Source organism: Phaenicophaeus curvirostris, unplaced genomic scaffold, assembly GCF_032191515.1.
Source record: "Phaenicophaeus curvirostris isolate KB17595 unplaced genomic scaffold, BPBGC_Pcur_1.0 scaffold_219, whole genome shotgun sequence".
NCBI classification, from domain to species: Eukaryota; Metazoa; Chordata; class Aves; order Cuculiformes; family Cuculidae; genus Phaenicophaeus; species Phaenicophaeus curvirostris.
In genome coordinates, this window is record NW_027206834.1 from 201,188 (window position 1) to 228,455 (window position 27,268).

Consider the following 27,268-nt stretch of genomic DNA (forward strand, 5'->3'; position numbering starts at 1 on the left):
ACAGTGTAATGGACAAAAGACACACTTTTCAGCAGGATAAAAAATGTTTCATTTGAACCCACTATTTTTTTTTAACAAGGTAATTCAGTTGTTCTCAAAACACTAATGTGCTTCTTTCCCATGTAAACAGGGGACCCGTGATAGTTCTTAACTGGAAGTTTCTAAATAAAGGGAAGAGAAACCAAGAAATTCTGAACTTTGACAGGTAGCCACAATCCAAAATTTTACAGCAGTGGAAACACAGGCATTAACCGGTTTTCAACAGCTTAGCAGAAAACCACAAAGTAGAAATAAATGAAGGCCAAATTATACCTTGTTCAAAAGGATTTATATTTTCTTTTTATTTATGCCAATATTTAAAAAGAAATTCTGAAGAACAATGAACGACATAATCTTTACTAAACTTGCAAAAAGTTACATTATGAAGAATAATTGAGACATTTTATTTTTTTTTCCCCTGCAGAGTACTGTAGCCCTCCAAGGTAAAAAAGGGAGTCTGGTGAAAGGAAGCTAATTTTAATTCTTCAGATTAAATGATATCCACAGTAATGTTCAGTTCCATTGGCATGAGCAGTCTATAGGCTCTTGAATGACGTACGTAATTTCAGTGCCATTTCCTGAGCAGCGTAGTGGTACAGTGAGATTACGTGTTCCATTTTCTCGACAACATTTACAAAATCTTAAATGGCTATCAATATTGACATTGAAAATTGTTGCAGATGGGCATTTTCCGTCACAAGAAGCCACATTTATCTGTAGGTAAAAGAGTAACTGAAGTTAGAGATGTCAGGTGTTAGATTTTGAACTTTGTGGTTAAAACCCATTTTTACATTTGAAAAGGACTCTGGTCTTAAAAATTATTTTGTCTTCTAAATTTCAGAGCAAAACTTTTTTTCACTATTGCATTAGACAAAGAGTCTTCTTGCCTGATACCCTGACAGAAAAGAAATAGACTTTTTTCAATTAAAACTTAAGCAGAGCCGAAATGCTGGAAAATACAGAATGTCCATGTTAGGTCTTGTTATTTTAGTCATAGTTTTAAATCTGTTTTCTTAAGCAAGTGAGGCATATGAAGGATGCTTTGATCCACTCCCTTCCAAAGAGCCTGTGAACAAATGGGCCATAAACAAACAAATTAGACCAAAAGGTAACTCTTAGAGCTTTCCTGGAATTTTCCTGTCCGAAGATTGACAGCATTAATCTGGCCAAAGAACACATACATAGTTCCAAACCAGCCATTCCAGATACCACCATGTGACGGGCCAAATTCCTGTCATTGAAACAATGTCAGGGATTTTGCTGTAGGAGAGCTGGGGGGAAGGGAAGTGGAGCTAAGGATGTGAATAGAAATTTTGAGGAGATAAAAGTCTGGAAGAACTTCTGGGTGAAGCGTAAGGGAATCTGGACTGTGGGAAGGGTGGGCAGCCCTCAAGGAAATCTGTGATGATATTTTGCCTCTTTCCTTAGGACTGCTTAGGTTCTTGAACAGAATCTCACCAGAGAAGAACACTTGGAGAGTAAAGGTCTTTGAAGATGAAGGCAGCAGTGTTTCTATCACCTTCTAAGTGGAAGCATTTCTGCTCCTCTTTTAGAATGGGATGTTATCTCATGGTGAAGAGTTCAGTGTCTTTGTTAGTTAGAAGCAATGACGCTGTATCGTTTTCCTCTGAAGCCAGATGTTTTTCCAGGTAGGAATGCTCAGTCTTCCAGTCATAGGAACAGCTAATTTTACACCATTTACTAGTCGGATAACATTCCTCAGGTCAAAGGTCTGCTTTTGAAAGATAGCAACAATTTTTTGTTGCTTGTTGATAGCTATAACCTACTTCTGAATATTTGGCACGGTAAGCCCAGTGTGAAACATCGGTCTTTTATGCTTACCGGGCTTTGACTTATACAATCGTTTTTTCTTATGGTCGTCCTGATTGTCATTTTCTGGCAAATCCTTTCTTCCTTTTTGCCTGACCAAACACAGAAAATGCATACTGAATCAATACACTTTTTGTACCGTGTTTGCTACTAAAAAAGTGAAACTGTTAAAATAATTTTAATAATTATGTTAATAAATACTTCCTGAGCATTACTATTGATTTTATAGCTGGCACATATGAAGTGTCAAGTGGCTCATTAAGTGATACAGATTTTATAAACATTAAAATAATAATATGATTTTGAATTGCATATATGGCAAGACAATACGAGCAACTAGAAAAAAGATGTCTCGAGTAATTTTGAATACTATTAGAATTAATTCTGTTTTGATAGGAATACTGAATATGAATAAGATTCTGATCCTGTATGTTAGAAAATTTTCAGAATTTAACATTTTATAAGGTAAAGCAGTGAATGTGATTACAAATGTGATGTCATTTTGAATGTTTAGAATTTAAATAGAACTATATAATTTCAATTGAATTTCTTCAAGGAAGCTTTGAAAGAGAGGAATGCAAATGTTTGCTAGATACATTGCAGTTTTTACCACCGGAACCGAAGCTGTAGCTCTGTGTCAGCATATGGATCTAGGATTAGGGAAATACTACAATTTTCAGTACATTCTGGAAGAGATTGATAGGATTTTTCCTTTGATTTGAAAAACAAAGCTATAGAGTGCTAAGCCATTTTTGACATACTAAAAATTCTGTTATGGTACTGAAACAGCTAAATGTACAATCTTTCGTGCTGTGCTCCATATCAGGCTGTTTGTTATTACTATCTGTATAACAGCAGTTATTTAGGTCTCCTGTTTCACCACCCATCAAAATTGCTTATTAGTTTTTCTACACAACCATTCTGGACATTCAGTATGTAAAACAAGCACTATTCAGCGGTTTCTCCAACTTCAGCGCATGCCTTCGTGGGTGGGTGTACACAAGAACAACTTTTCTGTTCCCCGGGACCTCGTGAGCACTTCTATAAGATAAATGTGTTCTGCGTAACTGAGATATTCTGCAACCACAACTCCAGTGGGTATTTAAAAATTAGGCTGGCTGCAGAGTGGAATTAGAATTTAATCGATGCATTGCATGCTCAAACAAGATGCTGTTACAGAACTGGTAGATCACTGTAGGACCGAAGCTGTTAGCCTCCGGCATCTTGGTTGTTGCTCAGCAACACTTAAGAAGAAGAAGTCCTGTGATATTTCCATCAGAAAGCACTTGCCAGCATAAATATGTGGAGACAGTGGAATCTTTGTACTTCTACAAGTCATGTGGAGAGATATATGACATTTCAGCATACGAGGTGCTGATATTTAATGAAAACTCTGTTGCTATGTTTTTCTCTCTCTCACTCTCAACAGTCAAGAAGATCTGCATTCATTATTAGGTATACTTTTTCTACTCACTCCTTATTCCAGTAAGGAGTTTCTGTGACTTACCTATCTGTAAAAGCAAAGAATTGTGTTCAAAACGCAACGGTTATGTAACATTCTGTAATTTCTGGTGTAAAGACTATTTATTAATGCATGATTGTAGTTCTATGTTCCCCCTCCCCCATCATTTGCATAACATGTTATTTGTGACAAAAAATAAATACAGCATAAATCCATATCTACAAAGGTGAGCTAGGCAGCTATGCACAATCTTGCTCTATTTTAAGATAAAAACAGTTCCGTGATTAAATTCAGAGACCTGAGATCAAATTTAAAATCTCTTGGTAACAGTGTTCAGGATGATGATGTTTTTTTAAAGTAACATTTCTTGTTTTGGCTACCCTGTACAGTAATTTCACATATTAAAACCAGTTTCAGAAAGGAATAGGAGGAAGAACCATCTGCAGCATATACCACAAATGGATGAACCTAATTCTGACAGGTGCTGAGCAGTGAACCCTAACCAGGCTTTAGAAACCCACTGATTTCAGAGGCCAGCAGGGGCTCAGCATCTCTCAGTATCAGGCCCAATACCATTAATTGCATGGCAACATTTAATAGTGATGACAGCCATACGTGTATATCAAGCAGTGCTTCCACTATTATTAGAAAAAGAAAAGACGTTATTAAAAGTAATACCTGGTTCACAATTAATACTATTGGTAGGCACTACTGGACTAATGGCAAAGGGTAATAGACCCAGTCCAGAACCTGGCAGAATCATTAGGAATATAAGTTTCTCATTAAATAAAAACATTTTTATTTAAAAGACATTTCATTAATTCTTACACTGCCAACTGCAATTTTTCTGTTAGAAAAAAGATGATGAGCTTTCTAAATTTAGAAACTCTGCAGCTGCTTCAAGTCTCACTAAAGACGGCCTGAACTTTATTACTCTCTGGTTAGCACAAAACTGGAATGATGCTTCCTTGTAAACCAAACTTTTGTAATGAGTCTCTCTATGGCAAGGTAAGAATTAAATATTTGCATTCACTTTGCATGCATTGAATCACAAGCTCTTTCAGAGAGATTATTTGTTCCCATTAAGACCCCAAGGTGCTGCAAGCTCTACTTCTAAGTACTCTTTTTATCTGCTTCACCACAGGGCACATGCTTTTGGTTAAAATAAAACAAATTTTAAATAAAAATAAAATAGCATATAATTGTATGAATTATAGCTGTGTTTTTAGCAGTCACCTCAGCAAGTGTTTCTGAAGTATAACGATGCCTTTCCTGAGGCCAAGAAATACAGTCAAAATTATAGGTCTTCCTGGTCAACAGAAAACCAGTAGCTGTTAATTCTTTTGACTAATACAGCAAACCTAACTGGGGGGCAGTAGTTAAATACTTTTCAACGTAGCTTATCACATTAGAAAAATAATATTGATTAGTAAGCTTTTAAGCACAATTCTGGTATGTTACTTTTCTATGCTGATTTTCTGTCAAAAAATATATTATGTTGCATTAAAATAGCTTTTATTTTATATTTTAGATACAATAGAAGAACAGTACTTGCAGTTCACTTTCAAAGCTTTAGATGAATTGGAAACTTAAATATTGTTCTGTATTTGATAGATCTGAATATTTCTTGTTATATCATCCAATTACTTACAATATAGTGCACTTCTGAATCTTTAATTACTATGTAATGTATGGTCTTAAGTCAGTGACTTCCTGTTCAATATTATTAAGTAAAGTTTGTCCAAAAAGATTCCAAGGATTAATTTGCTCAGATATTTTAACTCTAGTGTTGAATACAAAAAAAAGACCAAATAAGAAGGGGGAGGGGGGTTGTAGCATTCAACAAGCTCTTGCTCTGCACAATTAGTTATATACAATGGTGTTTTATTTTTATATATACATAAATATATACCCGGATAGTAAAACTTTTCCTAGTCAAAACTGCAGAGAAAATCAGTTTGTCCTCAACTAACACTTAAAATTGCATAAGTTATAAAACTTTATATAAGCTTGCATCACAAAATACACTCAGAGAATGTGAATGTATTCCCAGATATTGAAAAGTCAATTTTATATAAGGATTTCTTTAGGTATTACTATAACTCTTCCACATTTGGGATTTAAAAAATTATATTCCAGTATTTTTTGCCCTAGGAGGTGCATACTAGCTGTATAGAATAAATCGGTAAGTTTGGAGTCATCTTTCAAAACATCGTCAAATTAGAAATAAATTTTAGGACTGTAAACCCCTATCTTTCATGGTGAAAATCTTATAAGCAGTATTTTAGAGTCAGGTTAGCAATAAAGGGAATGTTTTCATTATTTTACTCAAGATAACTTTTTATCTTACACAGGCTATATTTGGAGAGATTTGGTTATACTCCAGAACAATAATGTTAAAAATCACCAAGTCAGCAGCCAAACGAAGCAAGACTTTTAAGAGAAGTAGTTAGTAATTAAAAGAATTGTATGTGATTTGCAGGAGCTGCATGCTTTTTCTTTCTTTGTGTCCCAGCAAGTGAGGTTAAAAAAACAAGCCCTCCAAAACCAAAGCCAAACTAGCACATATTGCAGCCTTCATCACTTACAGGTCTTGCAGCAGCCATCATTATACGTCTGCACAACGCCTCCATTCTAGAAAAATAAAGGGAGAATATTTCAAAAAAGACTGTGCTCAATGCAAAGGTAAATTGTATCTCAAGACGTTCCGTGTTTTAAAGATGTCCAACTAATTAGAAATAGTGTCACTGAAATCAAGGGAATTACAAAGATATGAATCAGCTCAAGATTTGGTTCACAAATTCTTTACGGCCTTTGACACTGGAAATGAATTTGTCACTGCTCATCTTGTATCCTTTGTATAAGACACTTAGTCTGTATAAGCTTCTTTTTGGATCATCCACTACCATCTGTTCCTCACTGCAGAGATTTATTAAGATAGTTTAAAAAATTCATGTATGCGTCTTTGCTGATGATGCAAAAGAATTTACATTCATCACACGCCAAGCAAATAATTAATACCTAATAAGCAGCACTTTACAACATTAAATATGTATATATACACGCTTTTGGAAGAGAATATTAACTGCAGAATTTCAGAAACATTAGCGTGCTCAATTCTTTTTCTCAATTACAATTGCTATTAATTTCTGCTGAAGTTGCTTGTTAGAAAGTGGAAGTGTATGGAAGTGAAGCAAATGTCCTTCTGAAATTAAAAGAGAGCATGAGAAGGGTGAGCGAAGAGAGAGAAGTTGTCTGAATCTGTCAGAATGGTTGCAAGCAAGAAAAAACATGCCCACAATTTCAGTGCATAGCCCAGAACTGCATATCAAGCAGACAGCTCAACATAAATAACACCCTTATGATAACAAGAGACAAAAAGCAGTTTTAAGCTTCCATCTTTTCATGTTAGCATGAATTTTTTATCTCGTTGCATAAAAACTGCTAAATAAGTTGTTCAAGAACATTATAAATGAGCACTTAAACTCAGCCTCTTAAATCCATATTCCTAAATTATCGTGAGCTGTCTCTCAGAAGAGCTTTCTCCTCAGCTACTGGTTCAGTTCGTCTACAATGAGCAGCTCTGAAAAACAGGTAAGTCTGATTCAGGGTGGTAATTTTAGGGCTCCATTCTTCAAAATCCTCATTTATTACTAGAGAAAGATCCTAACAGATGATAACAAAAGGGTTCCAAGGCAGAAACTCAAGGATAAAGTCAAAGCAGAACAGGCATTAATTTCAGATAGAACGCCTTCTTCAGGATTGGAAGGAGAAAGGACTTTTTTAAACAAATGCAATGGATTAGTGGGACTTGAGCAAAGTTTGTAATCTGTATTCAAGGCAGTGATGGTACTTATCCTCTCTACATGTATATTTATTTTAGTAGTAGTAGTAATAAATGCTGTACTGCAAGTGCAATAATTATAAGAAGCGTTAGAAAGTTAGAGAAGTATTAAATTACAAATTAAATTGTAAACAAATATGTAATCTACATGAAGCATCCATGTTCTTCAAACTAGTTTATATGGGCATGCCAAATGCAGATTTTTAGATATATGATGTAGGTAAATGCCTTTTCATGTATGAGAGGTATCATTTGTTATGTTATACAAAGCCTAGTTTAAGAGATAATCAAGTACATATATACTCTGTCATCTTTCTAATCTTTGCACGGCTTAAGAAATTTTTAATGTAGCCCACTTTTATAGGCAGCATTTCTGAATTGTTTGATCCAATTTATTTAGTGTATGTGTACTACAAATTTGGCAAAGTGTTATTCCAAACTTAAGTAAGACATAGTGATTAGCACTTCATATGTATGTCAAGCGTGGCTCCAATTCCACAATATTTTAAAGCAATTACCAATAAGACCTGAAACAAATTTTCATAATCCTCACAGATATTTTGTTAGCCAAAAAGCAAACAGAAACATAGAAAACAAGGCTATAAGTTGCTTGCTTACATGTTTTTACTTACCCTTTTTTTTTAATTTAAAAAGTGCACGAGGTGTGCACGCATTGTCTGGTGTAAGCCAAATTCCGTATCAGTTATTGTCAGTTACCTCACCCATAGTACAAACCTTTGTACACTCAGTGTCATTAAAAGGGGGGCAGGAAACACTTGATCCCACTATGATAGCCCCTGCGGGTGTCTTTGCGCACTTGTAGGTAGTGCAGTTGGAGCTCCAGCTGCTTCCTTCCTGAATATATAAAACAAAACCAATGTCGGGAAAGACAAAACATTTCAATTTTATCTCCAACCCCAAAGGTCTGTAAAAATGGTGCCCTGATGCCGTAACACCTACTGGAGTGCAAAGTTTGTTGCAAACCACCCATAGGTGACAAAGGGAAAAAAACATCCTCTAACCACCAGCAGCTACTCCTCCCTGGAGCCATGGCTCCACTGTGCAGTGTGCTTCTCAGCATGAGTGTCCTAGTGTAGAATGAAAAGTCTCTGTGACAGAAAAAAGTCCAATAGTTTCTTTTGCTCCAAAAGTAATGGAAAGTGCGAATTAAATCATGGCCACATCTACATTTTCTTGTCTGTGGGTGCTGGAACGCACCATCCTGAACCTCAGTGCTGCAGTTTGAACACTTCCTTTCTGCAGAAACCAGACGGAGGAGAAGAGCGTCCCTGGGAAGACTCAGAAGCTCCTAACTCATCTAAATCACACTTTTGATACAATTTGAACCCTACCCTGCACTTAGAGTATATCCAGGCTTAACTAAACGATGACATGCCCATATCTCTGTAGAAAATACTACAACAAATTAAATGAAATAAGGAATTCACCTAGTGTGAAATCGAAGACCTTTAAAACACACTCCTTTCCTATCATATATCATAAATGGCTCTTAAGAGTGTAACTGGCAGTAAGGAGGGATGAAACAAGACTCACAGCATGAGTTAACTTAAGAAGTAAGTGTCAGACACCTATTTATTGTCTCGTTGGAGTTATTTCTATCTCTTTTCAGAGGCACTTACCTCATACACAATTAGTGTTCCATTCTCAGTATGAAAAGAGCAGGACACGTTTTGACAGGTACCACAACAAGTATGGTGACTGGAGGGAGGGATATATATTTGATGCTGGAAAGAAAGGAAAGCAATAAATAAATATATACGTAAGTAAAATTTTCAACATACATTATAGGAAAATTCATTGATTTATTAAACTAAAAATACCAAGAGAAACGATGGATGGATGGATGGATGGATGGATGGATGGATGGATGGATGGATGGATATTTTTACATATGCTGCTAGAAGTTGCTTTTCAAAATAATGCTGGAGGCAGAAGACGCACATCATCACTTTTAAGTTGTCAAGTTGTTGCTGAGCAAACAGGGCTGGCAAAAGTCTTCACTTCTACTGTTATCCTAATGTTATAGTTGTGCTCAAAAATTGCATCATTCCTTTATTTTAAGGATACTCACAGCTTCACATTGTTGCGAACAGTTCACTATTGTAAAATACATGGCATTATATCCTGTGTTCTCATCTTTTTCTTGTAAACACTGTACAGCGTAACAAAGGTCTCCATCCAAGTACTGAATTACTGACTGTCCAGGATTCAGTACTGTGACCTCTTCGAAGATGCACACTTCATCCTTCTCTAACACCAAAAGAAATAAATGTTACCAGAGGGGAGGGAAAAAGAGGTCATCAAGCAATTTAATGGAATCAGTGTGAAGACAAAAGTAGGGTAAAGTGCTATGCTCTAGAAAGATTGGTTGGTGGTTTAATTATCAAGCAAGGGAAGTAGGAGCTGTAATTCAATTTAAGAAAATGCTATGAAATGCAAAACTGCCATTTGTCAGTTATTATCAACTAAAATTGATAGTGTTCCAACTATGAAAATTAAAAAGGTTGATGATTGCATTTTTATAAAGACTTCTAGTATTTAACATTGAGCTAAGTACACTATATGAATTATTCTGCACTTCACAGAATGTTTAATGTCAAATAAACTAGTATGTCTGAAATCACCTGTGGGATGGGTGTGTGCTCAAGCTGTGCTCTAAGTGTACGTTGCTCCTGGAGGCAGTTTAGCATGGGCTGAGGTCAGGTTTGCAGTGCACCTGAAGCACCCCCATGCACAGTGCAGCTGAAGTCTAGTCTACACGGGGTAGCTGAGTGAGGGAAGGGAGCAGAGGTCTGGTTGAGAATTTATCTGGGTCATCGCTTGTCCATCCCAGAGAGGTTTGGCTTGGTACCTACCCTTATGCTGGCTGAACAGGTCTGTTGCTCTGGTGTGACATGTCTTACTTGTCCACAACACTGGACTAGAAGCAGTTACACCACTCATACTCAGCTGTGGTTCATGACCTGCCTCTCACCAGAGAGACAGTACCTGACTCTGAAAGCTTAAGGATTTTTAGAACTCTCCTACACCCCACCAGAACGGACACAAAATTTGATGAGTTAGCAAAGCATCCTATTCAGAAAAGAGAGCATAATTACATAACTAGGTAGTCACACATAAAAATGAAGATAAAAGAATGTTTATGTTTGAGAAGGTTCTTATGGTCCTACTTCTGCTTTCTTTGCATGGTCTTTTTACTAACAACTAAAACAAAACAGCTAGAAATAGGAAAAACTTACCACAAACGTAATGAGTACATCCACAAGCACTGGAAACACTACTGTCTGTTTTTTTAACTTCCCCCTGAGTATAAAAAGGTAAAAGAGTTTGTTATGTCGTGCACAATTAACTGTAGTGCTAAACAGACATTTTTCTCTAAAACTAAAATATTACTTTCATCATGTCTACCCCTCCTTTCATAAAAGAGAAAATTTTTGATTTACTCAAGAAAGAGTAGCCCATTTAGAGTTATTCAATGTATTTATCACTTTCAACAGAGGCAAAGCACTTAATTTTCTCTAGGAATGCATGTGAATAGCAGAGTTACTAAACAGTAATTTTTCCTGAGATACATAGTTATTTCAATACTGAACTTGATAGGAAAAGACTGTTTCCTAATAATTTTCTCCCAAAAGATAGATGAAAGCTCTTCAAATTTGCAAGTCCTCCCTAGAATTTAAATTTTCCAGTCTTCACATAAGGGAAAGAGAAGTCCAAGCTATAGGCTTGATAGGCAGAATATCCCTTTACTAATGGGAGTTCAAACATTCACTCGTAATTATTTTCCAGATCACAGTCCCTATAATTGGAAAGTATGTGAGGAGCAAGGTATTTATGACTTCTCATATGAGCTAAATTCAATGATGTTAAATCATTTTAATGAAAAGCATAAATGATTAACTCAATAACACATTTCTCCAGAAAATACATGTGTTCATAAAGCTCATTTCTACTTATTAAAAAACAATCGGGAATTGTTTACATGGAAAACTTTCCCTGCACACTGTTTTGAGTCAACATTGAAAAGAATAATATTGCTTTTCTTTTTTTTTTTTTGACATCTTAAAATACACAAAGTGAAATTTCCCTAAGGAATAGCTGACACTGTGCAGACACCTGATGGAGTTACGTGCTTGAGCTGGGGACCAGGAGGCAGTCTCAGTCTGTCCCGATTTAGTCTTATCACCCTTTACAGATAATTGACACAAGGAATTGAAAGGGAAGAGTAAGAGGGTTGAATAACATTAATAAAAATATCTAAAGGACAGTGCTTACCAATTTACAGGTCGGAAAAGTAGTGTTTTCACAGCTGCATTCTGAGAAGAGAACAAGAAAATGTTATTCGTCAGTTAGTTAATTTTTTGGCTTCTGTTAACAGCAATGACTAAGGAATAAAGCAATAATTACCACAGTGCCATTCTGGACAACACTGCCCGGGTATTTTTTCCTTCACAAGTTTCATGTCATCTGTGCAGTTCATAGGAGGCTCAGAACAAAGATTTTCATCACAAACTAAATGGGAGGGAAAGATGGGTATGAGAATTCATTCCAATTTCCTTTGACTTTTCCAGCTTATACTTCTTTTGATACACAATTTTTAAAATAATTTTTTTTAAAATTTTATTGTGCTTCTTAAACAAAGAACTTCAAAAGTGCTTTTTGTTGCCTTAGAACATGTTTAAATTTAAACATCACACCGGTATCATTTAATATTCTTCCTACTTCAGGGTCACTCAAGCTGATAACCAGTACCTAAGAAAACTAAAATCACAGCTTTCTGAAAACATGTTTGTTTTTTTCCTCTAAGCTACAGATGTGCCGCGAAGCACATTTCTGTAAGATAACAGGGAGCAACTGCCCTCCAGAGATGACTCTAATAGGAAAATACCTGCCTGTATTATCAGAGGTGGCTTATTTGGTGGGACTCTGAAAGAAGACCATATACTAAGATCTGACTTCCTACCTGCCAGAATTTGCTAAAAACAGCACCAAACAACTTTGCAGAAACTTTCACCTCAGTGCAAGTGCCGGGAAACGGAAAGCACCCAAATATGGAAGCATGTGAAGTAAAAATCATTAAGCTCCAAACTTACTGGAAGACAATTTAATCAATTGTAATTACCCAAAGACTGCAATGGGATGAGAGTTAATGTAAATTAAGCAGTTACGCTTGTGGACGTTACTGAAGAACAAATAGCACAATTTCTGTGTTTTATGAGGCACATTTATTTCTTCTGGCTGCTCATTGTTTCAATAGTGGTCAACCCAGAAGAATTTGAAACCCTTGGCCTACTCCTTCCCCTAAAAGTTAAAAGTGTAAAGAAACTGCTGAAACACTAATGAGTGATACAACAGAGGAACAACAACATGGAAGCTGTTTTAATATGAACAGTGACATAGTCCAAGGATGGCATTCAGTTCCACATTAATATGCTGGTATTTAGATCACTCTGAAAGTAGCTATTTGCTCTCTGGTAAACTAAATAATCTCTCCAAACTCTATTCACTGGATTGGTTAGAACACCCCTGAGTCTGTCAAGGACTTTGAACCTACTTCAAATGCAAACACCCTCGTTTAGATCTCTTAATCTCTATCTGAAACCCGCTCTAACTGCTGAATGAAAACAATCACACACATACACAGTCTGTCATTTTACTAAATTCGATCACGTATTGAACTGACAGTAGTTACACTCACCGCAGTAGTAACGAGGACAACAGTATTGCATGGTACTAAGGTCTACGGTGAGAATTTCCCCTTCATTACACAAGGGAACAGGCTCAATACAGGATTCACAAACTAAATTAAAAAAAAACCAACCAACCAAACAGACATTTATAAAGTTCTAGATACTAAAAAGTTCGCACATGTGAATTCTATTTAATAGACTATATGACAAGTCATATTATGTTTGTTACTTCGATAAAAGGGTTTTTATGGATTGACATTCAAATTTAAAACTATAACAAAGTTTAAGTATGATGTTCAAAATGATGTTGGAAATAAAAGATCCTCAAACCCAAGAATAATTCATGCTCCAGGCAATCTAACCTGGGTGAAGTCCAACCGACCGCTGTAAAACTTCTTGGCCTAAGTTACTAGGTTTGAAACTATAGACAGTTTTTGTAAGTACTTAACTATTTCTTAGTTATTCATCAAAATGTTAGAGGCTTTTTACCACAGAGATAAGAGAAACAACAGGGATCTTCCTGTTTTGTTTCAACAATAAATTGATCTTCTCTGCAGTCCGGCTGGGTAGCATTGAAACAAACTGAAGGGTCACATTCTGTAGGATGTGAAGTAAACAATATTGTTAAAAGAGTCATAGCAACAATACAAAAATGATAAAAGGCAAAATATTCTTCATCTACTTATTAGAACATACTCCAAATCATATTGTAAATCAAGAGTGACACAAAACACAAGAACAAAAAAGCATCAGAGAGTGAAAAAATCCCCATCATTTTCTGCTGCTGTTTATAATATCCCATTACATTAACAATCAAAACAAAGTGTAAGACAAATTTTCTTACAACACATAATACAAGCATGGAAGATCTCTCAGTAACTGTGGTTTTGTATTTCCCTTACCACATCGGTACTGTGGACAGCAGGACAGGGCGTGGTATCCTACCACTAATTTTTCATTGGCTTTGCATGTTGGAATATTAGTGTCACACAATGACATGTTACATTCTGTGGGATAAAAAACAATCAAATTTGACATATTTGAAGAGATGCACGTGCAAGTCCTATAGCTCAACGTATTTGTACCACCTAGTATAGAGATCTACAAACTAGGCACAGCCCAAGTCATCTTAAAGTGCACTCCATAGTGTCATGTAGGCCTCCAAGCTCAGCCAAGGGCCAGTGTAACTCCATTAGTGTGGTGCATTATACCTCTCTTAAAGCAGATATTTACTTGCTCGGCTTCCTACACATGAAGCCAGCTAAAATGTCCCAGTAAAAATATTCCCTAAAAAAATTGACAATACAATCTTTTTTACAAGCATCTAACTAAGGAGCAAAAGCACCATATCAGCTAGATCGTTTGTTCTTGTTTTATTTGAAGATGTTATGACGACATAAGTATCTTTTGCTTAACATTTTAGGAGCAATAAGCATATTCCTTTTTCTAACAACCATGGTTAGACAGAATGATCGTATTCAGTGATCAGCTCACAGAATGCTGCTTCTGGGAAAAAGCAGCAAGTGAGAGGACACCCCTCGTGACACCAAAACACTAATAAGAGAAGCATACAGGCTCTGACGACTGTCCCAATTACCAAGCTACTTCTGTCATCGAGTATTTCTCAATTTCTTTTGAAATTCCACCCAAGAGCTTAAAAATTCATTTTTAACAGAAGATTTGTTTCACCAGTGGACTTCTAAGAAAAAAGAGTGAGATAGCCTTACAAAGAAAAGAAACCTGCTTTCTTGGCCCAACCAGGCACAAGTACCTAAAAATCACTTCTGAAAAATGTTACCTTGAACCCTGTCTAAACATTGTTATCTGCCAGTGGATGTCCGGCACTTACCTTACACTTCTGCTACTGAAAACAAGTGCAGTACATACCACAAACTTTCTTTGGACAGCAAGCTCTCTCTTCAATGACCTGGACAATAACTTCCCCTTGTCTTTCACAGGTTAGTGGTGCATCCTCATCGCATTCAGGTTCTACAGCAACAATGCTTCCATTTTCTGAACAGTTGTACATGCAACAGCCTCTCATGGATCCATTCCAGATCTCCCCAGCAGAGCGGGGTTGTCCTTTGTTATCTGTACACGCTGAGAGAAAAAACAGTATATCCTTCAACAAGCAGAGAGTGCAGATATCCTGCAAACAACTGTGAATTGCATAAAATTATTGCATAAAATAAGAGCCCTGTGGAGCGTTATGATCAAGGAATCCAAGAAAAGATAATGACCTCGAAAACCCCAAATGAACAAATGCTTTGCCACGGGTGAAGATACTGTGTGCAAGGGAAAGAACCTGCCCATACTGTTCCTTCTTAAGTATTCCAGGAAAGAGAGCTACAGAAGAATGACCATCCTTTTTTCCCAGGAGAAGTACATCATCACTGGCTCTTGAATACAGGTGAACTGAAAGCACAAACTGCTGTAGCTTGAGGATAAAGCTGGCCACTGTTGAAGGAAGCTGTACCAGATCCACATTTACTGAGGGTGGACACAGAATTTAAACATTGCTTACACCGAGCTGCTGGTTAATATTAGCATATCTGCGAAACCACTCTCTCCTGCTGCACTTACTGCATTTTTCTTCTGGTATACAGAGATCAGAGGCTGTTCTATGCAGAATAGTGCCATTTTTACAAACACAGTCTTCCCTTAAATAAGAACAGGGAGAATCTTCATAGAACCATTTATTCAAGCATGTCTTGGCTTCACAGGGTTGCACACAAGGCTGATATTCCTTGCCCTCAGGACAACTCAATGCTGCAAATCATAAAAATAGGATATCGAGTGCTGCTGTTATTCCTTCAGTATTTCATTGGATAAACAAGTAGTAAGAACAACTGAGTGTGTCACAGACATGCATTTATATTTTCAACAGTACTTCAGGTAAGCAACTCGTTCGATCAAGATTAAAACTGATTCATGACACTTAGACTAAAACAATACATCTTGAGAACTCCTACCCTGATTTACTAATGCTGTGATAGAATGAGAGGGTACTTACAAAAACAATAGAAAGAAATGTATTTTTAACTCATCATTAAAACTGCAGCAATATAAAGCCAGATTGGGGTATAGAACATGGCTATCTGCTTACAACAGTAATCAGGTGTCCTCCATTTAATGCAGATGTTGTGCTTGTTGCATAAAGCCACATATGCAGAAAGTGCATCACACTCATAATTCCAGAAATATGTACTGTTGATCCACATCTTCTCACAAAACTCCTGTGGTGAAACCTAGGAACGTATTGTAATTGAGAATTAACAAGTAGAAGAGTTTTCTGTAATTAAAAACAATCATTAATTACAAAAAATAATACAGCTACCAGGGAAAAATCACAAGCAGGGATATTTTTCAGAACACTCCTTCAGCAAAACTGAAACCGCCAGAATTTTTTATGCACATCAGTAGGCACAAAACAAAGTCCTAATGAGTTTGTCACACTACTTACAAGAACATTTGCAGTAGAGCCCTGTAGCTAAAAGTGAACAAACACAGCTGAACATTGCTGCTGTACCTTTCATAAATTCTTGCTGTGAATGAATTCTTGCCGAATACTCTGTTTCTGTGTCCATAGGACCCAGTATAGCCTATCTTACTGGGTCTAAATGCAGGTGGTGCAACCTATCTTATTTCTATTGGTTTTATTTGCGTAAGCTTATGGCAAGGTGGAAGGAGTCAGATTTTGTTTCATTCTGCCTGTTCACTGCTGTGCTGCAGCCCAGCTCTCCCTGCGGTTTTGGCAAATCTTCAAGCAGTCACTTACTTTTGCCACATCGCTAGCTCTATTACCTATCTTTGTCCACTTGCTTCTTGCCTGGGAAGCACGCAATACACTTTATCCACTCTGCTCTGTCATCATTGTGTGCATGAAAGGAAACAAATTTTATAATGTATTAACTAAATGCTTGGCAGTTTTCATGCTAGGGCAGGTGTTGCTGTAAACCGGAAAAGAAGCAATTGCATTGTATCTGAGTCTATGAGAGTTCTCCTGGAGGCGTATATGAAGTAGGAATCCTGACTAGTCAAATTCCCCTTAATTATTTTAAAATTATATATGTAAAAACAGTTATGAAAAGCAGACGTGCTGCACTACACATTAGAAAGTACAGTGTCCAGAAACAGATGATTTGTGTAAAAAATGCTACCAAATTGCCCAGTTGTCAACTCATGAAAATAAGCACAACATTAAAAATCTGCATAGCTCTCTCACTCTTTTATTAACTATACATTTTTTATTTAATTTGCACCTGGAGTTTCACTGATCTTTGTACTCACTTTCTTGTGACAAGGGATGAAAGTGCTTCTGTTCAACAGTTCCATACAGTATGAGCAGTTATCTTCAGTACAGCTTCTTACTGGTCTCCTAGTCGTTACATCAAGTGATTTCTCGATTTCCCAGCTCCTAATGAACACTTCGATTTCCTCCAAATTTTTAATTATGGTCCTGTTTTGCATTTTGAGGTCATCAGTAGGGTCTCCGTTACACACCCCTGGAGACAGAGCATCGCATTCAAAGCACAAGCAAACATGCCACATTACTTCCTTTGGGAAAGAAAAATGCACTTGATAAGGTACGATTAACATTGCTTAACTGTGAGACTTACTCATCTGAATTTATAACTGAAAGCAGTTATATGTCCACTGTAGTTCCAAATTTATAGCTACGATTTTACTTGTCAGGTCAATGGCCAAGCACAACAAGCAGATACATGCAGTGCAAGTGATGATATTTTTCCCAGCAATTAATTAACTTTGGAGAAAAACTCCTACCAAAATGTGATGTTGGGTGTGGCAAATGCACTGACTTGGCACCAGATTCTGATCTCATACTACCGAAGAGCAATGAACTCCTTTGCAGTAAATGTTGATGGCTTTCAAATTAACTGCACATCACTGATGATTTAACACTGTACTGAACTTAATTGAACATTCTAAATGCAGGAAGTTATGAAAGGAATCTTGTGATGATCAAATTGCTTTCTCTAGAGGAAATATTTTTCTTATTTAAAATTATTTATAGAAATCCACTGAAAAAAACAACCCCTCCAAACTCACCTGACATTGAATGGCTACCTGAACCCATTATTGTATGTATTCAGTTAATTCATCAGTGAAAACCTATACTCCTTATAAGCACATAACAAGCCATTAAAGCCAGAACTGGAATCTTCAGAATAGTGTTTTGCATCGTAGGGACTGATCAGCCAAAGTTCCTATATCCTTCTTTCACTTTCCTTCTGCATTGCTAACCACAGCCTAAATTCTTGCCTTTGGGCTTCCAGCCTTGCCTTCTGATACTCTCAAGGGTCCCTTGATAGAACTGGACTAGCCTGGTGCGACAGGCTCTCAGACCGCATAGAGAAATACTGAAGATGTTTGCATGATAAGAAGTATTTGACAGAAGCAGTTCTTTCTAGGATTCTTAATATTTCTGCTTCTTGCTTCTTGTCAAAATGTGCTGGCATTAGAATTCGTAGGGACATATTACAGAATTGCAGAATCAATACAGCTTTAAAAATAAAGAAAATATACCCCATAGTCCCACATGGTTTTGTTCATTTTTTTTTTCTATGAGAGGGGAAAGGACAGGAGAATCCCAGATGGGAACACATGGCGAAGAATAGGACAGAAGCACTAAAGCAGCCTTCAGATTTCACAGAAAAACATCAGGTAGAGTAACGCTTTGCAGTAGAGGTTGGATTTGTCTGTGTAGTCTTCCCCTTTGTGTCTTTTCATGGCACAAAGATTATTCTATAATATAATCCTTCCTACACTTCAGCTCATCTCATCTCAATATTTTTCAGCAACCATAGAGAAGATGACATGATAGTGGGAAAAGATGCAGTACCTGCCAGGGCCAGCATTTGCCTTCTCTCACTAGATGTAGCAAAACTTTCCTTTTGTTCAAGCAGAATACAGTAATTGATTATAAATGCTTAATTTGTTCATGATTGTATTTAAATTGAATTTTTCTGCTTTATAACTAAAAGCATTTTAAAATATTATAAAAGTTCATTTTCCTGTGCAATATGGTGTAGAACCTGTAAAATCACAGTGCACCAGAAAATTAAAATTTATTATAGAATTCAAATAACTCTGAAATACCTGCTCACATCTTTCCATATAAGTCATACTGGCAGAGTTATAATCAGGGAAGCCAGAAACACGCTAAATTTACTATCATTGCAATTTAAGTCTGAGTCAACTCAGCATGGTTTTGGACCCTAAATCCAGCCTTAAGAGGTCTGAATTCGGATTTAGCATCCTCGGGGAACTTGAATGCTTCCCTAGATACACCTTTTATTAGTGTTTGCTTAACAATAAGCTGCCACTGCTAATATCTGTCAGTTCTTTTTTCCCGTGATCACTGAAATATACTGTCGCTACCTGAAATTCAGTAGTCACTTCTCTAGTGAAAATTTTCCCCTTTTCTTCACTTGACTTCAACAGTATTCTTAATCACAAGCAGAGATGTGAACATTTTTTAAAAGTTAATTTAATGCAATGTCTTGATCATTACTTGCTCTGAAAACTCCCTTATTAGCAAGCAGTGCTTTGAAACAGAATTTTTTATTTCTCGTTATTAATTAATAGAATTACAGGAGCTTGCCTTATAAGGACAGCAGATCACAGACACAAAAAGGAGATGTAAGTTTTAAATGGGACGTTATTAAGTAAGAAAAAAAATTGCCACCATTGTCTCACCACAGAGTCCTTCTGTCTTCATCGATGCGTTAGGGTGTGGTCCATACTGTATATCTATGATGCCTGTAACATGAGCCCACTTGATGCTAATACCAGCTGCAGTATTAATGACATACATTGCACCCGTATCATGAATACTCAGTCCTTCTTTTGAAAGAGGTAATGACTGAATTACAGAATCCACTACTACCTAAAATGAACCAAATACATTTTAGGGATAGAAACAGATTGTGATGATTTTAAATGTCTTTGCATCTTATGGCAAAAGATATTTTTTACAGCCTCTGCCACGTACAGTCAGTGTTTAAATCACAGAGCTTGCTGTCAGTGCCATTTCCTATAACTGAAGATGAAGTACACATAAGAAAAAACAATGATATTGAAATCTTTTCTAATTAAGGAAGGAATAAATCTCATCTATCACATGCTGTATAGTAAAAAAAATAAAGCAAAACACCAAAACCAAACCTCATCTTAATTACTCAAAGTTATCTTTCTGAACTGATCTTAGTACATTTCTGTTCAGTTCTAGGCTATCTGGAAATACAGCCTCAGGTATAAATGCCTTTTGCAACCTCTTTAAAATGACAAAAGAACTTCAAAATGTCACTTTGTATTAATGACCTATAAGTGAAGCATGGTATCAGAAGCGTACGCTTCTTGCTTCTAGTCTACCCAAAATTACTCGGAACCTGAACTGCAAAAGTAATCCTAATCCTGTAGTACATTAATTAAATTCTGATCTACTGCATTCTACAAGAGACTAGCTCTCTAGCTATCTTTTAGGTGTACACATACTATACATTTGTGATATATACTTACTTTTCTTGCTAAACGATCAATAAGAAATTTATGTGTGTGTGTTGTTACATTTAATTTCTTAAAACAGAGCCCTGAAGTGCTTGCAGGGGGAACCTTGAAAGAAAAGTGACAAACAAGTTTAGTTACTATTGTTTCTCTAATTCTGTACCAGTGCAATTAGTAAAAGAAAATAAGTACTCACTGGTTTTCTTATTGAATTTGCACTCTGGAAAACATTTAGAAAAACATTAGAAGTGCAATGATAGTCAACAGCATTCTTCTTTGGCAAAAATACGATGACCGTTTTCTTTGTGTTTGAAGCTATTCTACAATCAATTTTATAATCAAACTATTTTAATACTTCCCTTATAAATAAAAAATACATATTTTGCAGCAAATGTAGTACACCTTTCCATGACCTATTTTTAGAAACTTGATTTACTTATTAAAGTTTCAAATCAAATTTATGTGGGTTTTTATGGAAAATAATACAGAAAAGATAACACAACATGAACAAGCTCAGTTAAAAATACATAGAAATACAATGTTGATGCCAATAAAATCCCCATCTCTAACTTTGATAAAGCTGCTACTTTACCAAGGCATAGTTCTGCACAAGATTGCATATCTCTTAAAGAACTACACCTACAGACCTCTAAAGGTCATCTGCCTACGTGAGCTGTGTTTTGCGTTAAACTGCAACTAAGAAACAGTGAAGAGAACAATTTAAAAGTAAACCTCTAAAGATCAAGTGTACGATTGCCGAGTGAGAGTAGGTAAGAGACCAAGTAGGGATGGGAAGGAAAGAAACTTGATGAAGTTCCTCATCAGGAACTTGTTTATCCACAAACTAAAGACGGACATACAAGCCCATTCTTCAAGGACTGCATAATTTAGGACTGTGAACAATACAAAGGAAATGTATGTACAGACTCTAAGAATGACACTGACCTGGCTTAAAGCCGCAGTCTAAAAATAAAGTGGCTGGATCCTCTCTGTCGGTAACGCAGAGAGTTACACAACTACAAAGAACAACTCATCACCCTAATCCCAAACTCATTAAGACCTTCTTAAAATAACTACAGAAGATTTTTGTGATTATTCAGTAATTTAACATATTGTAAAGTATGAATTCAGGGCCTCAAGAATATTTGTGGGCAGAGAGTCTGAAGCTATTCAGAAGTTATGTCGCCGCGATAGTTTAAAAGGAGCCTACGTTTGATTTTCCTCATAATATCACATAGCAATAACTATTTAACCTTAAATAAAATTTGTTTATTTAGACAACACATTGAAACATGCTCCTTGAATGTTAAATAACTTTCCATTTTTCAGTTTGTATGGGTTTTATCTGAAAGTTATATTTTTGCAGAATTTCATACCTATAAGAGAAACTATTTTCATTATTGTGGAAATGCAAGAATATTACCTGATTAGCAGGACATTTTTCAATATGAGCAATGATGGTTTCTCCTGGTAACTTGACTAAAATGTAGGAAGCCATATTACAGAGGGCTACGTTGTTTCCATCGAATGTAATAACACTCAGTTCAGACAGTACAGAGCATTGACCTAAAAAAGAACTGTCATTTAATGAGGTTACCACAAAACCAAATACAAGGCATTTCTAAAACCTTTCACTTTTATCAACATTTGCTTTCATATGACATATATTTGTATACATATTGATGATCATATTCTGCAGGCAGCATACTGAGCCATAAGCAGAAAGAAGTGTCCTCTGTTACTTGGTGAAAATATCTTAACCTGCCACTGTGTGTCCAGTGATAAAGTTTAAACTGGCGATAATTTTCACTGAAGTCAGTGTTTTACAGGCAAGGTCAATGAATCTGTACTTTGCCTAATAAAACATATGCGTTAAAATATACGTATTTTTGAGACGTAGATAACAGGAGACTGCTCTGTCCTGTCTGGAGACAAATATGTAAAAGTGCAATATTGGTTTCAGTAACGGTGCAAGGCTTTTAATATTACTTTTATTTGGGCTTTTTGAACCCTTGGCAGACGGTCAGCTGCCAGTTTCTGCAACTTCTACATATGAGTAAAACCTTCTGTGTTAACTGAAATTTGGGGGTTCTGTCTTTCAGAAAATGTCGGTATTTCATTTTTTTTCTTCACAGAATGTTAAAATCTCAGCATTTCTACTGACAGAAATTCTGAAAAGTCTCAGCTGGAAAATGTTGGTGTTCACGTCACAGATTTCATTTCAATGTTTTAATTCAAAACCAACTATTTTGACTCTCTTGAATGTTAATACAAAGATACCAAAACATTCCCTATATTTTATTCTAATGATGAACAGCTCTTTTAAATTTATGCCAGTATTCAACTTCATATCCCCACTGTAATAAATCCTTAAGTTATTACTTGAAATTTACAGATCAAGGCTCTGTGTTGGTTTTAAAAATAAAACAGTGACTTACAGGGACATTCGCATTCTGGGCAACAACTGTCAGTATTCACTTGAACTGGCATTCCTCGAAAACCACAGTCTGGCTTCTGCACGTCCTTAGGGCAGTTCCTTGAAAGGCTGTATAACATCCAACCCGTATTAACACATACGAACTGGCTACATTTATCAAGAGGTTCAAGGTATCTTGGCTGTCATATAAAGGAAAAACAATCAGAATCAACCTTACATTCATTGCCTTTATGAAGCTCAAATGATTGCTTGTTCATCACCCTCCCTGAGACAGAATCAGCATGTCAATATGACCTCTCATCGGTTATTGTTTGAATTAATTGATTTTATGTGGTTGTAGCAGGTGAGAATGATGCACATCACCCACACCCTTCCTGTTCCATCTAGCTTTGGTGGAATTCTCTATGTAAACCATTATGCATCGTGGTTACATGTTACATTCAGTAATAATCTGAAGCTTTTTAAGAAATACCGAATTACGCATTTCCAACTTTTTAAACCATATGACAAAGAAACACATGGAAAACAAAGAAAGACAGGGTGATGTTATCCAGAAATAAAAAATAAAATCTATGGATTGTGGCTTTTTCTACAACTCAGAAATATTTTTTGCTATCTAGAATTGGCATATAATTTTAAAAGCTATTTTTTTAACAGAGGAATCCATTCAAGTGGCAGAAAATGCCAGGGCAGTATAAAAGCAGTGATTCAACAAACCTCCAAGAAGAAAGAAGGATTTTTAAATATACAAATAAAAACAAAAAATAGAAGATATTTAAAATCTCTATTATTTACATACATAGCATAACAGAATGGACTGAAAAGCCATAGATCTTTTAACACATAGGGGCAAGTAAAACTGACCATACCACACATTCAGAAGCTGTAGACATCGGTGTATGAATCATTGTATCAAAGAAAGCCTTGCCAGCCAAAACTGTCATTGTTTCTGTGTTTACTAGAGAAGTTTGTGCTTCCACAGGCTCTGAAGAGGAAGGCAGAGCCGTAACACCGCTAGAATGAGATAAATTCGTTAGCGTTCTGGTCTGCAGCTCTGTGGGTTCTGTTAAATTGAAATAAGGTTGAATTGGTTTCTGCATTGGGATTTTGGACCAATCTGATGTTGTTACATGCAGGACACCAGACAGAGAGAGATTTTTAACTGAGGTGGTAGTTCTTGAAAAAGGTGAACTCTGAACTGCAGATACTGTCAAATACGGGAGGGAAGATTTCTCAGTTGTGGTTGACTTTGGCTTGGTAATGTTTCTTTGTTCACGCGAAGGCTGACTGCCTTCTGAAATATGCGCAGTCCTTTCAAATAAGGTTGCATATTTAACTTCTGAAGCTGTAAATGGGGTAATCTTTGTCTGGGATAATGGACTCGTAGTACCACTTGTTTTCATGATTATAATTTTTGGAGTTTCGTTAGTGCTCTGTAAAGCCTGAGTCACTGCAGATGTAAATAAAGATTTGAGTGACACATGCATGGGTGTTTCTGTGGTGTTAGGAAGTGAAGATGAAGCCATAAAAAACTCCAGGTCAGCAACAGAAGAATCAGTGGTTTCTGTAGCCATCCTAGAGGCTACAGTAGTGGCAGAAGCAATTAATGAACTTCCTGAAGAGCTGGGTGGTATTTTTGCAAAAATATAAGGTGCTTTTAAGGATGTAGCATTCACTCTTGTGTTCATGATCATTGGTGTAGTAGATTGAGTGATGAGTCCAGCTGATATGGCTGATATCGTTCCATCTTCTTCTGAAGAACTCTGTTTTCCTAGAGAAACAGTAGAGATACGAGTGGTCTTAGGAGGTGGTGAAGACATAGGGACCCTACTGGACTGGCTGTCTAAAGTGGCTTCAGCAATTGTAGGTGTTAGTAAAGGGGGCATTGAAATGGATGTTTTTAGTGCTGCTGAAAGGTTGGTAGAAAGGCTTAAGTTTGAAGTGAAGGTAAAAGAATATACAGAAGAAGTTGTGAAGTCTATAACTGGACTTTTTGAGGTTCCTTGTGTATCTAGAGATGAAATGGATGTTTTGGTGGCAGTTAAACTTCGTGTTAATGATGATGTCCTACTGACTGTGGGAATCAATGAAGAACTTGTAGTATGAGATGTATAAGGTGGTACTGATGCTGATAACAAGATTGTAAAAAAAGGTGATGACCTTGTAAGAGAAGGATCTTTGGGAAGGAAAGTGCCTGAACTTCGTGCCACAGGGTCAGTTTTCAATTCTGTATGTGAACTGCTTGAGTACTCTGCAATTTCTGGAGTAATTAATGTAGTGTTTAGAGGTAATATCAATGTCCTAAAAGGGAAGACCGTAGACATAATGGATTTCTGTGGCTTTTTAGAAATGGATGAAGCTGAAAAGGAATCAGTGTGTGTTATGAATTTATTTTCTCTTGAGTCTTTACTTGCTATAGACCTATCTGAGATTGTTGGGTTGACTAGAAGAGGAGAAGCAGCAGAAGGTACTTTATAGAGACTTTGGGAGGCAACAGTAGTATCTGCCATAGCTTTGGGCTTCAGTGAGGTAATCGGTGAACTCACTGGTGTAGATACTCTGCGTATTACAGAAGGACTCGAATAAGTGCTTATAGGAATTTGGGAAGCAACTTGAGATGAAGAGACAGTCATTACGGGTTGAGCAGCAGGAATGCTGCCTTTTATTAGTGGAGATGTCTGCTTGTGAGCAGTCGCTGAAATATCCACTGAAGATAAAAATGGCTTTGGAGAAATACTAGCTGAAGAATTTGCATTTGATGATATTAGAGAAGTTTTAGACAAGGGTTTTGCTGTTTCAAAATATGAAACTGTGAATAATTGAGGAAAACTTGTCTCAAAATTAGCTAATCTTGTAGTCATAGGAATTTGAGAAGCAGTTGAAGTCAGTGCAGAAATAGGTGTTGAGTGAACTGTAGTCTGACCAATGCCAGATCTAGTTCTAACAGTCAAAGTCGATGTGCTTAGTGTCAACCATGAACCTAGGAAAAATACAGGTCTTGTGAAAATTGCTCTGCCAGCCAGCAAAGCAGACAAAGGCGCTTGAGAGGATGTTGTTGCTCCCTTAGAATGACTTGCTGAAGGATTCCTACTCCTCCCAATCCCTGCAGGCAGCTCAGAAGTGACAAAAGATGGCTTGGAGGTTAAAGTTGTTAAAGCTGAAGTAGGGGAAAGAGTCCCTAGCTGAGTGGTTGATGTTTCAAGTGGAAATGGAACTACCACTACAGAAATTGGTGTTGTTAATAATGTAGAACGTGTTGGGTTAGGACTTGCACTGAGCAGGGTTGTTGGAGTTGCTATTGAAATGGGTAAAGTTATAGATGCAGTAGAACTGAGAGTACGTGATGTGACTGCTGAGGCTTGAAGAGCAGCTGGAAGACCTGTTGAAGAGATGAGTTTGGAAAAGACAGTAGAGCTGGATGTGCTGTGAAGTGCATCAGGAGGCTCCACTGTACTTGGTAATGAAAATGTTGAATAGGTGGCTGCGTTAGATGCTTCCAATGAACAGAAGTCTGTAGTGGACTGTGCAGATGCATTCATTTCCCTTAAAGTGGTGTTTGCCTTCATGGTTACTTTGTCTGTCACACCAGTATGCGTTGACTCAGTCCCCAAAGTAACAAGTAAAGGAGGTGTCTGAGGAAATCCGTCCATAGCAGCACCCATGTGAGAGATTAACAGTGAAGGTTTTGTTCCAACTGCTGATTCTGTAGGCGTCACAGGTATGCCTAAAAGGAAAAACTCACGCTTCGTTGTCTTTTACGGATTAGTGGTGAAGCAAATGTATGGGACAGTACGGCAAGCATCCTTCAACCCTTTAAAATATTGTATAGTTAATTCTAAAGCCATAGTAGAAAGCCATAGCAGAAATAGAATTTTGTTTCTGAATTTTTAATAATGAATTCTTTGCGTAGTCTGAGGTATGTGATAGCTTTGGTCCATTCTGCTTCCACAACAAGGAGGAAGTTCAGATCCCTAAGCAGAAAGGTATCCCACAAAGCAAAGACCTTCAATATAAGACTGCTGTTTTAACCAGATGTGTTCATTTTAGATATTCTGTGGCTGGTGTTGATGAGCCCAACAAGCCCGATAAGCCCAACAAGCCCCAGGAGAAGGGCCAGGATGGACTGCACATCGTGGCGAGGAGAACAGATAGTTGAGAAGATGACTAATGAACTTGAAGAAAAAGAAAGGAAAATAGAGCAGTTAAGTAACGTGTTCTCTGAAAACCAAAGACTGATGGAAGAGAATGCCACTCTGAAAGAGCAGATGCGGCAGCGAGAACGGTCCAGGCGGCCGGTATCTGAGATGCTACCTATAGCAGACCAGTTGTTCAAGGAAATGTCCCATTGCTTATTTGACTTGAAAGCACTGTGCAGTATTCTGACTCAGAGAGCTCAGGGTGAGGAGCCAAATCTTTCG

General features: G+C 36.9%; 1 protein-coding gene across 1 annotated transcript; it reads right to left on the reverse strand.

Moving 5' to 3' along the window:
• Window positions 1–310: 310 nt before the first annotated feature.
• On the reverse strand, window positions 311–26,892 carry LOC138734791 (otogelin-like protein). The gene is made up of 25 exons (XM_069882603.1): window positions 26,880–26,892; window positions 26,305–26,574; window positions 23,720–24,621; window positions 22,852–23,029; window positions 21,837–21,979; window positions 20,610–20,633; window positions 20,429–20,521; window positions 19,607–19,796; window positions 17,177–17,391; window positions 15,993–16,134; window positions 15,470–15,655; window positions 14,774–14,986; window positions 13,789–13,893; window positions 13,376–13,483; window positions 12,895–12,996; window positions 11,604–11,708; window positions 11,472–11,512; window positions 10,436–10,499; window positions 9,268–9,446; window positions 8,816–8,920; window positions 7,911–8,030; window positions 5,920–5,965; window positions 4,010–4,081; window positions 1,882–1,961; window positions 311–753 (listed from the first exon to the last, which is right to left on the reverse strand). The coding sequence occupies exons 1-25, from the start codon at window positions 26,890–26,892 to the stop codon at window positions 553–555; spliced, it is 3,897 nt and encodes a 1,298-aa protein (XP_069738704.1). The 3' UTR covers window positions 311–552.
• Window positions 26,893–27,268: the final 376 nt, after the last annotated feature.

Coding starts and splice junctions, on each gene's coding strand:
- LOC138734791 (XM_069882603.1), bottom strand. Junction 17,392..19,606: donor GAAGACAGAAGGACTCTGTG/GTGAGACAATGG, acceptor CTCTGTCTCCAG/GGGTGTGTAACGGAGACCCT. Junction 16,135..17,176: donor TCATCCCTTGTCACAAGAAA/GTGAGTACAAAG, acceptor ATACGTTCCTAG/GTTTCACCACAGGAGTTTTG.